Source organism: Acipenser ruthenus, chromosome 4, assembly GCF_902713425.1.
Source record: "Acipenser ruthenus chromosome 4, fAciRut3.2 maternal haplotype, whole genome shotgun sequence".
Classification (NCBI taxonomy): domain Eukaryota; kingdom Metazoa; phylum Chordata; class Actinopteri; order Acipenseriformes; family Acipenseridae; genus Acipenser; species Acipenser ruthenus.
Window position 1 is genome coordinate 15,444,185 of NC_081192.1, and position 13,303 is coordinate 15,457,487.

At 37.0% G+C, this 13,303-nt stretch overlaps 1 protein-coding gene across 2 annotated transcripts; it reads right to left on the reverse strand.

Annotated features, from left to right (window-relative positions):
* Positions 1 to 670: 670 nt before the first annotated feature.
* Positions 671 to 7,783, reverse strand: LOC117963822 (G2/M phase-specific E3 ubiquitin-protein ligase-like). Of its 2 annotated transcripts, XM_059022065.1 has the most exons (11): positions 7,368 to 7,783; positions 6,756 to 6,974; positions 6,263 to 6,425; positions 5,469 to 5,815; positions 5,232 to 5,333; positions 4,746 to 5,053; positions 4,458 to 4,639; positions 4,030 to 4,202; positions 3,463 to 3,677; positions 2,382 to 2,670; positions 671 to 2,242 (listed from the first exon to the last, which is right to left on the reverse strand). In XM_059022065.1, the coding sequence occupies exons 1-10, from the start codon at positions 7,655 to 7,657 to the stop codon at positions 2,417 to 2,419; spliced, it is 2,253 nt and encodes a 750-aa protein (XP_058878048.1). In that variant the 5' UTR covers positions 7,658 to 7,783; the 3' UTR covers positions 671 to 2,242; positions 2,382 to 2,416. The 2 variants fall into 2 exon arrangements, with proteins under 2 accessions (XP_058878048.1, XP_058878047.1); XM_059022064.1 differs by having other exon boundaries at positions 671 to 2,670.
* Between the last annotated feature and the right edge of the window lie 5,520 nt (positions 7,784 to 13,303).

The window sequence follows — 13,303 nt, forward strand, 5'->3', positions numbered from 1 at the left end:
CATCAAATATTACATTTAAAGAGTGGCCCAACAGTCACACACTCAGGATTCCTGAGTGTAAGACTGTTCATCAAATTGAACTGTATATGGTCACACAGAATGCACCTCAGATAGATGGGAGATTTTCAGGGTGATTTTTAAAGCTTTTTGCTCCACAGCAAAAGCTTCTCCAGATTTTCTGAAAGTAATTGTAAAAGTTTAAAGGTGCAAATCTAGCCAGAGACAATGTAAGTATGGAAGAGAAATAAAATTATTTTTTGAAAACATGCTTTTTTCTTTTCTAAGTCATCTATATCATAGAATAAAATATGCCTTGGTTTTATTTTTGTGCCATGTTAAAAATTTCCATGTAATCCTCTATACCTTGCTTTTTATCTTCAGTTTGCGTGTTTATTTCCACTGTAACCATTTAATTTTAAATATTACACATTTTCTTCAGAAACAGACATGCATTATTTTTAAATGTAATAACATTCACATCTTACTTATAAGATGCCAATGGGCTCAGTAATACCTACAAAGTGAATTGCTAAATAAAATGATAGAAAACAAATATTGTAATGCAAAAACATTTACTTTAAAAATATAATAAATCAACTTGTCATTTTATTTCAAATTATTAATTTTCAAATATTCATGCACTTAACAAAAGAACCTGTCAAAGTATGTGATCAAAATTGTTGCTTTTAATTCTCATTCAACATCTACAATTGTTATACTTTCCAGTTTTTGTAATAATCAAGTAACCTCTTTATAATAACTATAACTGTGTTGACAAGTTAAAACACAACATTTTACCAGTTATTTCTACTGTTTTTATAATCTACAGTACCTAGTGTTCCATGCTGTGCTTCAGGTTTCTCCATATCCATGTTTGAGTTTCCTTTAGTTGCAATAGATTGGGGGGGGGGGGCTTGGGATTGGTAGCTCGCTGCTCACAATCCAGATACTGCCACAGGTGCTCAATCGGACTGATGTCTGGGCTTTGGAGCACCGAGGGGAAAAAAGTGGAATGCTTTGATTTGATTTCTCTTCCGGACTGGTCACATGTAAGGAGTGGTATGTAGCGCTATCCTTCTGAAGAGTATGGGCATCAAATCTTGGCACAGCAATAGATTTTTCTTTCAAATGTTAATGCACCGTGCAGAATTGAGATATCCTTCAATAAACATCTAGTAGTGTGTCTTGTGTGGCCACAGTCTGAAAAGGAATGAAGGCATTGAACTTCCATGGGTGCCCCACAGCCCAGACACAAATCCAATTGAGCACCTGTGTAAGTGCCTGGCTCGTCAGCGGAGATAAACCCATCCACATCCCACACACCAATATGTTGGAACTAAAGGAGACTCGCACCGATCTGGAGAAACCTGGACCAAAGAATGACGCAACACCTGGTAGATTCAATGCAGGTTAGAGGCTCTTTGCACTGCAAAAGGTGGCTCAACCAAGCGCTACAATAAAGTATATCGCTTTTGTTTTTATTAGTCAATTTCAGAACCAAACTAACATTAACTAACAATTTATCGGGATGGCCAAATTATTATAGCAGGACACCATGTATACACATGTAAACTTCTGGAGTATGAGCAAATTGTTTAGGTAACTAAATTCAGTGTGAAACAATTATTTTAAAATAAAACAATACATTTCTGTGCACTTCCTGTTTTTGTTAAACTGCAATCGCGTGCAAACATTTGAAATCCATTTGCAGAAAAGGTAAATAATATGATTGATATTGACTATCTATGAAGAAATTGTAATAAAATGAATTTGTCTTTTGAGACCATTTGTCTATAAGCAAATTTGGCAAACAGTCACATTACATTCCTTTTTGTTAAGAAAAGTTTGCATACCCACATCTATAATTATGAAAACGTATCTTTCATTAACTAAAAATGTGTGAATTACATTGTTGACACAATTACATTTTGCAAACAAATAGCTGCTACTACACAAACATTTCTATGGTGGCTCACTGAGGACATGAGAACAATGACAACCCTTTCTATAAATATGCAACTGCTTTCTGGCTGCAGGTGCCTTATAAAATCAATGAAGACGCTTATTAACTTGCATTTAGACTAAACAACCATGTGTTCAAAAACTGGTTTACAACCACATCTTGTTAAATTAACCAAAACAAAAATAATTGTACAATAGTGTGGTTGTCCCAAACATTTGCACTGAACTGTTTTATACTTAAGGTGACCATATGACTCCATGTTCAGTGGGACAGTTCAGGCTTTTTAACTCACACTTCATTGCATTCTGTTAAGTGCAGTACTACTTCTCTTAAACAAGTAATGAGGTACCCGAGTAAAACATACCTAAATGCATTGAGATGCGAGTTAAAAAGCCTGAACTGTCCCAAACTGTCCAACTGAACATGGAGTTGGTAAGAGTATGAAGGACTGCCTCAGGGGTGACCAAAGCCTGGAGAGTTGAGAATAGCAAAATCCATCTGCTTCTTAAATTCATCAAAGGACTTCAAAATTGGTAGCTTTAAAATATTGCAGCATGTGTTAGCTTGTGGAAAGTTGGAGATATATCCTTCATTATTCTCATGCAGGAACTCAACAGACGGTTGTGGTTGAAAACCAAGAGGTGGCTCTTTGTCTGCTCCTGTAATGAATGCTAGAATCTGTCTTAATGACACGCTGGAATCCGCATCTGAAAATAAAAATAGTGAAAAATAAAAGTAAATAATTATATAAATGCATAAACAAGTGTTGTGCATCAAAGTTAAACTTTCTTTTGCAAAATTATACACATGGATTACATCATATTCTTTAAAATCATTTTACATTCAAACAATTACCACACTGTAAAAAGGGATATTAAGGCATTTGTGGTATTTTTATATTCCAACACTTTATCTAAATATGAAAAATGTGTATTTATTTTTTTAAACGTTAAATATTCCTACATTTTTTCCCCCCAAAGCTTGCTGGTGGCTGTGGTACAGAAAACAATTAATGTAGTGAAAATTGACGATGCTTTAGGTCTTGTCCCAGCCCCGCAACTGTCACCTTTATGAATACCATAATATAGTAAATGTCTTTCATATAGGTCTGAGCCAAAGTATATATCTCAGAATGGCAAGTCTGCAATTGATGGCCATGGCTAGTCACCTTAGGTGCAACAAACTTGATCCCTTCAATATGAAAGTAATTACTTGCTTATTAGCAGGTGTATATTATTGGGCTGCATGTTTGACTGCAAGCATTTTATTGTGTTTGGCTTATTACAGTTTTGGGGATTACGATTTTGGTATGAAAATTTGGTTCCTAGGACAGCTTCAGGTGACAAGTGACTCAACCTAGCTGTATACAGGGATTTTGGGTGAAGGTAACCTTACACTTTCTTGCAGAAAAAGTACATATTACATTTAAACCATATCCACTTTGTCAGCTGCAATGACCCAGCAGCCCTTCCACATTGCTGCAAGTACATTATCTTTACCTTCCACATCCTGTAGGTAATCTCTCCAATAGCCCACAATTCTTTGTTCCTCACGTCTTTTATTACTTCCAGCAGTGCTGAATGATATTTTGAACAATTCTGAAAACTGTTCAGATGTGAGCACTTCCTCCCTCCAGCAAAATGAATTGGCAAAAAGAACAGGATGTGCAACAATGGCGTCAAGCACACCAAGCGTCTTCAATCCCTCTTTTAACCTAGGAAACATATATAAAGTACATGAAAAACAGAATGCCTGCTTCTTTCTTCATGTTAGTGACCAGTCAACACATACCGTACTAATAAATAAAGTTGGACATCAGTTCAGATATTTCTTACAAAACTACACAGAATATTTTCTACATTTACTGTGACAGTGTACTTAACATGTTTTATAAATCTAAACAAACTATTACTCACAGTTCAATGTGAATATTGCTAATGTAAGCATTAATTAAATGGTTGAACAGGTATTTGCTACACTCTCACTCCATATTTAATATACTCATGTTTTCAACTGACAAGTATAAATATAGTAATCTACTGAAATGCATGACAAAATAAATGTACCTTTCCAGGGAATTTCTTGTTCGGCCACAAACATACCACTTCATGAAGTCTTGTACAAGTACATCTCTGTCTTGCAGATTTTGTAAATAGCGGTAACATCCTGCCACATGCAGAAGGTTGCAGTGCTTGGCTGCAACATCTTTAAGCCCCTCTAGTGTTGACACATTCTCCATCTGAAAAAGTCAAAACATAAGTATAAAACTTAACTCAGAATTGGTATGACAACATCATACCAGCCAAACCTTTATAAAAACTAGTGTGTGGGGGGAGTGTATGAGAATAACATGAAGCATGGCAATAGTCACAAACTGCTAACACACAACAAATCTATGTAAAGAGGAATATTTTCCAATAATACATTAGTATTATTATTAATAGTGGTACACAGATTCTCATTAAATGTATTCAAGTTAAAACTTTGAACGCACCTCCAAAATTATCTCTGCAATATCACAATCACAGATGTCTTTCACAGAAGGTGTGACCTGCTGAGGGTCATAGGCTAGACTGTCATATAATGTCCGAGAAAAAAAGTTGGGGGATGGTCTGCCATGCACCAAAGATATGGCTATAATTCTTCCAGCCAGAAAGTAATCATCATCACGTAATGCTATTGAAATACATAAAAGAATGAAGCATGTGAAAAAATTATAGATGGGTGTATTGCAAGAAAATTAAGATTAAAAAACAAATTAAATACCTAAAACTACAATTACCTTGGGAATCGCAGGTCAAATTTTTCCAGTCTTCTGAACCTTCAAATATTTTACTGTTCTGTAGTGTCTGCATTAATAAAGTTAGAAATTCCCTTGTAGGACCACCTCTGTCCACAGCTCCTTCCGAGTTGCCATCTGAGTCAGTAAACATTACAGACATTCTATTTTCTGGCTTGTATGTTTTGCGCTTAAATCCACGAAGTGCACCATCCCATATATTTATTCTATCAATATTGAACTTTGAAACTGCATCTTCATCTATTTGTAGGGCAAGATTTGTGATAACATCATGAAGAGTTACTTGATCTCTAAAAGAAAAGAACATTTAGGTAGTTAATACATTGTGCTGTGAACACAACTTTTGCTAAAAATATAAAACACTATATTTTTTGTCTGTATACGATAGGGTTCACTTGAGCATTGCAAAAATATTAGTGGGAGAAATGCAATCATTTTGACACATTATAAATATTTTGAAAAAAATACCCATCATGTAAGCGGACAGATGAATTCTCAGCAAACTGTACTCCTTCTTCATCACTTGAAGAATTAAGCTCAATACAATCATAGATAAGCGATGTATACTGCCTAAAATAAAAATAAATAAAAAGATATTTTATTGAAACTCTTCTGCTTACATACACGTTCCTCCTAAATTCAATGGTAACAAAGCTGGTGTTACATTTATGGTGACAAACTGAGAAAAATGAAGCAATATCTTACTTGTAACAATCTGATCCTTTTTTCTCCAGAACATTAGTTTCCAAAGTCATGGCAGATGTAGACTGAAACAGTGTAGTGTGTATTTTAGATGCCTCTACACCAAATGACACTGGTGTCTGTGTTAGTACAGAGTCTGCAGAAACACAAACATCCTGTACTGCATGAAGATCATTACTGTCCAAGCCTAGATAGTTTGGAAATGCGATTCCAGCATTATGCAGACCATCTGGATTGGATGTCACAGGTTCAGAGGAACATCCAAGTATTTCATCTGCAACTAGTGTCTCTTCACGAATACAGTTAGGATCCTGAGAATTATCTGGCACATTAGTTTTATCCCAGTCTTCCTAAAATGGCAAAGTAATGAAATAAATGAATAAAAACTTAATAATGTATGAATATTCAAAATAGAAAATCTATTTGTTTTATTATACATTACATCAAAAGCATACTTATTTTTAAAAGTAAAAAATCTGTGGTATTATTTTCTTTAAACAGGATAAAAATTATTCCTGAAACAGAATTGTGTAACTGCATTACGATGACAGATGATGCCAAAGAATGCTTAATTTATTAATAAAGATGGATACTGTTTCTCTGACAATTCCTCAAATACACAATTTCAGATGAACAGATAACTTATTACTGTCCCTGACAAATTATAGAAAAGTATAATATATGATTTGCATGTCATCTACCTAGAAGTAACACAGCAAAACTTCTAAACCCTAGTAACTTAATCCTAAAATAGACATGAGGCAAATATTTCACAAAACAAGAAAAATAAAACTTACAGGTTGTTGGTCCAGCCTTTGCAGATCCAAGATTTCAACAGAGGGGCGAATATAGACAGAGCGTTGCTTAAATATTTTGTTCATCATCCAACCATTGAGTGTTTGGTTCCTCATTAGAGAAGGAGCTATCAGTTTATTGTGGCAAGCCATGAGTATTTCCAAACTGTAATTAAATAAGGTTTTTCTTGCATTAAATCTAAGATATTTGGATAGCGATCTTGCAAAACGTTTTTCAACAACCACCAATAAATAATTAAAGCAAAACATGTTTTAAAACACTTGTAAAGTGCAAGCAGTGTGGCACTTTTTGTATTTATTTTTCACACATAATACAAGTGTAACAAATACACAGTGGATTTTAATATTAATAGTATAACTATTGTAAAAATCCACAGCACAACACTTTACCTATATAGCACTAAACTGCAGAACATCTATAGTACATCTTAACGTATATCTGCCCTGTAGCATTAGTAATAATAAACATGCATACTTAGCTCCTGGAGGAAGATGACTGCTGAAAGCTGATCTAATATTCTCTAGAAGTTCTTCAGCCGACCACTCCTTGTGGAATTCAAAGGCATTCATCACATGCCCACTTTCATAGAGTAATTGCTTGGTTCCGTGTTTTACAACTACATTGTTGTGAGGTCCGCCCAGCAATACTACCTCCTTTGTAAAAGTAGCAGGACCTTTGAAAGTTGGTCGCCTTCTTAAACAAAGAAATATATCACATTATTTTCATAACATGTGCATTTATTCATTCATGTATATAGGCTTACTTTTGTGAAAATGTAGTACTCGTTCAAGTTACATTTCAGTATGGCTGTTTCAAGCATCCATTAATGTATACAAATATAAATTACTTAAAATAATAACAATAATATAACAACGTAGCTCACACATAAACAAAACTTAACTTTTTTTCCCGTTACAAAAGCCTGTTACGAATTTATGAATTACCACTTCTTTTGGCGTGCATGCACGTATTTGGTTTATCGTGCCTAGGTGTATAGGACACTACCGTGTGGCCTACACACAAAATGCGTGTTATTAAAATTTAAAACACACTTGAAAATAATAAATATAACTAGGTAATGCTTACTTTTTGGTTGGTTGGGTTAATCTTTGTGGTGGTCGTATCGTTGACCTCGTGAAATAAGATGATGCAAGACTTGACGTGTTACTGATTTCGGAATGTGTAGGCCCGGCGGCAACTGATGAAGCTGGTCTCAAAAAAATAGTTTTTAATTCTTTTTCCACATTATTTTCATTTACGACTTCGTGCATCCTGCGACCCCCGTTTTCTAAAACATTTGCTAAAGTTGTTAACAGGCTCCTATCACCTGCCAGTTTGTCGACTAAATCAATTACAGATTTCGCGGACTCTGCCATTACTGAAGATAATTATGAAATGACGGTCACAGAAGCACGTGCATTTGTTGCTGTGTCACGTGTCAATTCTTAAAAAAAAAGTTTGATGTATTCAGTTTGCTGTATATCCACACAAGTTTGATGTATTCAGTTTGCTGTATATCCACACAAGTTTGATGTATCCAGTTTGCTGTATATCCACACAAGTTTGATATATGCTATATCCATTCTGATATATGTTATATCCATTCTGATATATGCTATATCCATTCTGATATATGTTATACCCATTCTGATATGTGCTATATCCATTCTGATATATGTTATATCCATTCTGATATGTGCTATATCCATTCTGATATATGTTATACCCATTCTGATATATGCTATATCCATTCTGATATATGTTATACACATTCTAACATATGCTATATCCATTCTGATATATGCTATACCCGTTCTGATATATGCTATACCCATTCTAACATATGTTACACCCGTTCTGATATATGTTATAGCCAAAAAGTTGAAATTTTGAATTGAACGGCCCCTCATAAATAAGCGCCTGTCCCTGACGAGAGGCATTTGAGAGGACATGTTCATTATGTAGCGTTGGGAATACAGAGCCCGACTAGGCTTCTTTACTCAAGCTCTCTCGCCAGTCTTAGCTAAACAATCCCTGCGTCAATCACACAGGCATGGCAAGTCAAACATCGCCGAACCAATAACCCACACATTTCTTACAATCATTTACAACATGTGTAAGAGAGAAGTATTTTTACTTTTTTATTATTTCGAAATGAAAAGAAACAGAATGAAATCACGATATTCCATATTATTATTATTATTATTATTATTATTATTATTATTATTATTATTATTATTATTATTATTATTATTATTATTCCAAAACAAAACGAATCTTGAATGAAATCACGATATTCCATATTATTATTATTATTATTATTATTATTATTATTATTATTATTATTATTCCAAAACAAAACGAAACGAATCTTGTTTTTTCTTTTTTTTTCTAAATTAAATTAAATGAAAAACAATAAAATAACATATTATCACAAGGCGAGACTGCGATGTTGACAAGCCAACAGTCAAGGGTCTAAACAAGAAAAGAGGTTTATTTAAGTTTTTTTCTTTCTTTTTTTTTTAGGATAATAAGGCAATATAAATAAGCCAGTCCTCTTTTGTTCAACATTTGTTATATTTTCTGTTTTGAAAATGAGCTGTGTAAAAGTAATATATATATATATATATATATATATATATATATATATATATATATATATATATATATATATTAAAAGGGCATCAGTTTTTAATGGTATCATTATGTCAGTTTTATTGAATTTACATCAGTTACTGAGCAGAGTTGGAATCTTGTTCTTCATCAGATTCAGGCAGCAATCTTCATTCATACATTCACAGGCTTCAGTGCAGGCAAGTCTGTTCCTAGTGCAACTGCAGTAACGTTTGCACTCAGATTTCCTACACCCACATGCAACTACATGTAAAAGTGCAGCAGGAGCTGCTTGCTGTGTCATTAATGTTGGCACCATCATACAAGTGACATTATCCCTGTGCCAGCCATGACCAATGGCCGATGGTATATGAGTTTGGGGCACCAAAGCATTACTCCAGTTGTACGTCTGATAGTTTGCCCTCATTGCACGTGGTCTTGTGTTGGGGGTAGAAGTTTTTATTTTGGTTCTTTCAGAACTTCTTGTAGCACAACAGATTCACACCACCATCAGGTTCGTCAATCTACAGAGCTGTGATGAGTCTCTCCACAGCACTGAAAGCATCCAATCATAACTCAATAGATTTGCCCAAGCTTTGTAGTCCAACAAAATGAGCAAGATTTTTAGAAACAGTTTTCAGTGGTTTTACTTTCCCAATTCCTGCCAGCGCACTTGTAGAATCACACCCTGTGATAGCATGCAATGGAGGGAGCATATCACACAGGTCTGAACCACATGTTTTTGAAATGGTATGTGTGGGAATCAAGCGCTGATTGTCCTTTACTCCAGGCCTTAGCCAAAGTTCCTGGCTAGCCAGTTGTGATGCAAAATGCACACAAATAATTCCTACATATGAATCAGGTGACCACATGACTAGTCATGGGCAGCTGAGTGCTGCATGACCTGCATGTAAGAAGAGACGTGTATCTGCTTCCTCATGTGTAGAATAAAGTGCTGGAACTTCTGTAACACTGTCTCTTAACACAGATTTTGCCATCAGTTTGTTTTTAAAACCATCTGCAATGTTCTTTTGTTTTTAAAACTCCAGTTTGTTTTTAAAACTCCTTCCCAGGTTCCAGGGTTTTACTTGTGACATCACACCACAGGCCTGATTGATAAGCTGCAAAGTTCTCCTTGTTGTATGGATTGCTGTAGAATTTCTGTAGGGTCATAGGTATCTTGCTGCACAGACTGTGGATTTTTACTAAACTGCTGTATTCTGAACCTTCTATTTCATTCCCCTGCTTTGATTGAGTCCTCATGATCGTATCGATCAAAAACTACATTCAATTCGAACACAGCTTGGATTTTGCAACTTGACTAGCAGGATGTGTAAAAGTCTCTTTGCAAGCTCGCCTAATGTAATCCCAATGGTTCCTTTTATCATCTGCAACAGTCCCATGCCATCTACCAACCAGCATATAGGCGTGTCAGTTTGAGGAAGCTTTGTCAAACAGTTCACCTTCTTTTCTAGTTCCTTGCTTTACAGCTTTTGGCTTCAAGCTGAATGCAATTATTCCACCTCTCATTTAACTGTCCTTGTTCAGGGTTTGTTCCAGAGCCACGTCAGCCCAAATTTCATTAAATTTCTGAATAGAAAGACAAACTGGGTGGTTGCCCAGCAGAAACTGATGTTAAACCTCATATGCAGTCTTTGGAAGAAGATGCATGTCTGCAACATCAACCTTGCCCAACGTGCATAATGTGTGCGATCATAAGCAAAGAAGTAGGGCAGCATATCTGTAACGGAAGCCAGATGAAGCTCCCATAACCCATCCTTTTCAGCTCGTATGAATGTTAATAGGATGTTGACCACATCAAGGTACCTGTCCCAGAATGCAAATGCCCTAGATATCGTGCTGCCCTGGCTTCAAAACTTGCTGAGAAGCTGTTGAACCTTGTGTTTTATATAAATTTAGTCGTTGCCAATGATTTTACCCCAATCCCAGTTCACTGCTGCAACACCCCCGGCGACTTGGGAATTGGCGGCTGACACACACGTCCTCCGAAGCGTGTCCCTGCCAAGCCATCTTTTTTCGCACTGCGGATCCACAGCGAAGCCATCAGACCTATAGTGCTGGAGGACAACACAGATCTGAATGGCTCAACTGCAGACCCGCAGGCGCCCTATCAGCCACAGGGGTCGCTAGTGCGCAGTAAACCATGAATTCCCCTGCCAACCTAAGCCCTCCCTACCCGGGCAGTGCTCAGCCAATTGTATGCCTCCCCCTGGGAACTCCCGGTCATGGTCGGCAATGACATAGCCTGGATTCGAACCTGCAATCTCCAGGCTATAGGGCGCATCCTGCACTCCAAGCAGAGCACCTTTACTGGATGTGCCACTCGGGAGCCTGCGGCGTGCATTTCCGCATCAGGTAGGGAAAATGGAGCCAATAGACACAGAGTGCATCAAATCTCCATAGCAACAGATCAGCCACAATTTAACATGTAAAACAAGGCAATGAAAACAAGGATTACGTCAAGGAAGAAAACATGTACACATAAAACTCAGATAGAATAAAGATTATACATTCAATTATAAGTAGGGCTTCTAGTTTTCGGTTTTTATTTTCCATCTCTCTCTCCCCCTTTAAACCTTAACTATAGTCCAGCGGATGTGTGAAATACTGGGGGGTATTGTGCCTTTTGGTGATACAAGCATGACATTTTGCACACAGCTAGGACATGTCCTAAGGAAGGTTTTTAGCTATCGGGCCACCGCAGATTTTTCCAAGATGGCCGCCAATGAGTTTGAAGGGTTAAAATGAAAAATTAGTTAAAAAAGTAGCATGAAAATGCTTGAGTATGTCTGTGTAGGCTGTGTTGAAATATGGATAGGTAAGTCAGCACTTTACAAGGACATCACACTTTGGCTGTGTGCCGAGAACATCTTGTGTGTACTGAGAACATCTTATACTTTGTTTACTTTTAAGATGAATATATGTTCTGCTGCAAGGACACACTATTTTATCTTGTTTGTGCATTACTATAAAAAGCTGTACCTTGTAACTACGTGTCAGAGAAGCATTATCAGACTGCCTGTGACGTGTTGTCTCTCCAGATATCTGCTTGAATAAAACTACCTTCTTTATCATCGACTCTTGGAGATTGAATTCATTTTTCGTCCCTACAAGTTGTATGAAGATTCCATCTATGGTATAATTATGTTGTAGAGTGAATGTAATGTGTACTGTTTCTCCATATATCTGTGCCAGATAATGTGTACTGTTTCTCCATATATGACACCTATATCAAAGAGTGCCTTGTCAACCAAGCAAAGCCCATTGCTGATCCCATCAAGAGGAGCAACCTTCCCCTCTTCAGACGGCCTCCAGTCAGAGACCAGTCAAGAGCACAGCTGCAGCTGTCATCCCTCTTCTCCAGGTGGTACATTGCATAACAGATACGAGATGGAGACCTTGATGAGTTCTTTGAGCATGAAAACCAGGCATGTCCACCCTCGTTATGACAAATGGGCAAGCTGAGAACTGGAATGACATCTGACCTGGTCGGTTGCTTGGAAGATCTGGTCCCTGCACAAGACACTGCTCCCATTCCCACTGTTGAAGTCATTCTCCTTGATGGGGCTGTGTGGCAAAGTGGTTTGCAGTGCACGGGTGTAGTGGTGATGTGATTATGAAACAGAAAACAGACAACAAAGTTCACGATCCAAACAGGTTTTATTTTTATAATCTTGGTCTGTTGACCACAAAGAACAATCCCAGGCAATACATAGTGCTCGTGGTGTAATACAATTTATCCGTGTACAACGGTGCAGTGTTGTCTGGGTTTAGTGCTGGCAGTTAGCGACAGCTCCTTATCGTGTTAGCCGTCTAATAGCAACAAACAAGTAGATTTTAGACAAGACAAAACAAACAAAACACTCACTGTAATTTTACACTCGTCCTTCAGCTGTTCTCTCTTAACCATTACAAAGGAACAGATCACCTAGCCACGCCCCCTTGGTTAGCGAGGGCAGCCGTTTCTCCTCCAATCTGCAGTTGCCACATCGCTTTCCCTCTGGAGCGATGACTTAATGTACTGTAGCTCTGCCCCCTTTGTAGATGGCTGACTTCCTCCTAAACCTGGGAATGAATAGGATAGCTTGAACACAGACAATTAATATCCTAACCAAACCAACAACCTGTTACTTCTCTGGCTCAGCTAAATCTACAACAAAACAAACAAACAAAATGTTTTTCCTTGTAGCAATGGTAACATTATTGTTTATTGTTTATTTAGCAGACGCCTTTATCCAAGGCGACTTACAGAGACTAGGGTGTATGAACTATGCATCAGCTGCAGAGTCACTTACAATTACGTCTCACCCGAAAGACGGAGCACAAGGAGGTTAAGTGACTTGCTCAGGGTCACACAATGAGTCAGTGGCTGAGATGGGATTTGGGAT